At 36.9% G+C, this 1,611-nt stretch overlaps 1 protein-coding gene across 1 annotated transcript; it reads right to left on the reverse strand.

Annotated features, from left to right (window-relative positions):
- LOC129900002 (pentatricopeptide repeat-containing protein At3g13150-like) lies at positions 1-1,274 on the reverse strand. Its single transcript, XM_055974992.1, has 2 exons — positions 1,012-1,274; positions 1-964 (listed from the first exon to the last, which is right to left on the reverse strand). The coding sequence occupies exons 1-2, from the start codon at positions 1,272-1,274 to the stop codon at positions 1-3; spliced, it is 1,227 nt and encodes a 408-aa protein (XP_055830967.1).
- Between the last annotated feature and the right edge of the window lie 337 nt (positions 1,275-1,611).

The following is a 1,611-nucleotide window of genomic DNA, read 5'->3' on the forward strand; positions in this document are numbered from 1 at the left end:
CTATTTTCGGGTTTGAGTCCTTCCGTCGTAACAATTCTTTCCTAACTTCATAAGCTCATTTGCTTCTTTGATCATGGAATGTGCAACCAAGATATTAACAACCCGTTGCATCATATTAGTATAAATATTTTGTTTCAAATCAATAGACTTCTTGCACAGTTCATAAGCAAAATCAGGATCATCCTTATTACAAGCCAGAGGAATAAGAAATACGAACGTTGCACGATCAGGAATACAACCATTTCCCCTCAACTTTGCATACCAAATTTTAGCCAATTCCAAATTCTCATCCTTTGCACAAGCTTTAATCATCGCATTATGACTATAAGTATTAGGGCTTACTCCCCTTTTCATCATCTCTTCAAACAATTTATCAGCCTCTACAACCTGATTGTTTTCTACCAACCCGCGTAATCGCGTATTATAACTCCTAACATTCGGAATCACCTTCTGGTTTTCCATCAAAATCCAGATTTTTTCAGCTTCATAAAATCTATTGTTCTTGTAAACCCCATCTAAAACCGTATTGAAAGTAATAACATCAGGATCTACTCCATTTTTCCCCATTTCAACCATCATCAAAACCGCGGAATCCAATGAACCCATTTCGCAGAATGCCTTGATCATTGTATTATACGAAATAGCATCAGGCACAATAGCTAATTTCCCAGTTAATTCCCTGAAAAACTCACTAATATTATCATATTTCTTCGAATTAACACGAGCTGCCAATAAAGCATTGAATGACATGACTGTACGCTCACAGTTTAAGTCAGGCATTTCATCGAACAGTTTCTGGGCATGATCGAACATACCAGCTTTACCATACAACGAAATGAGTCGTACAACGAAACGTTCATTTTTCATTTCTGGGTAAACTTTTTGGTGTTGGAGGATATCTTCAATAGCTGAGAAGTGTCCAGCACGGATGAGCTTGTGTACGACAGATTCAATATTTGTAAATCTGCTACGAAATTGGCGATTGTTTGAGGACTGCTTGAATTTACTAACGAGGGACCGATACTTGCGCTCTTTGGAGGATTCCCCGGTACTATGGCTGCAGGATCTATGGGTGTTGGAACTATGGATTTGGCGTCGGCAATGGATGTTGGAACAATGAATTTGGCGTCGGCAGTGGGTGTTGGAATGATGGAGTTGGCGTCGGCGATGGGTGTTGGAACAATGGACTTGGCGTTGGCGATGGCAGTAAGGAATTGGGTTTTGGCGGTCTTGGTGAAAAATTCATGGAGAAAGCGGTAGAGGGAAGAAGCCATTTCTGTGAGGTAAGAAAAACTGTCATTTTACATGATTTCTGCTCCATATTTGATGATTCTTTTTTCCTTGGACAAATTTTATAACCTTCCCTCAAATTTCATAATCACAGCAAATTATGATATAAAATTAGGGGTATTTAAATCGAATTGTAATTGATAAATATACTAAAATTAATTTGTTGACTTATTAGTATTGGATTATCAGATAAATAATTTAAGAAGAAATTAAAATTTTAGAATTAACAATTTATTAGTGAGTGAAAATTGTTTACACCCCAAACTTTGATTTAAAAATCAAACTTTCAACAATAAGCATTCTTCCCCCTAATCCTAATTA

This window comes from Solanum dulcamara, chromosome 8 (genome assembly GCF_947179165.1).
Source record: "Solanum dulcamara chromosome 8, daSolDulc1.2, whole genome shotgun sequence".
NCBI classification, from domain to species: Eukaryota; Viridiplantae; Streptophyta; class Magnoliopsida; order Solanales; family Solanaceae; genus Solanum; species Solanum dulcamara.

Bases quoted from the DNA above. Each gene is read 5' to 3' on its own strand.
- LOC129900002 (XM_055974992.1), bottom strand. From the start codon at position 1,274: ATGGCTTCTTCCCTCTACCGCTTTCTCCATGAATTTTTCACCAAGACC. The intron at 965-1,011 runs GTTAGTAAATTC...ATTTCGTAGCAG, and splicing joins AGCGCAAGTATCGGTCCCTC to ATTTACAAATATTGAATCTG.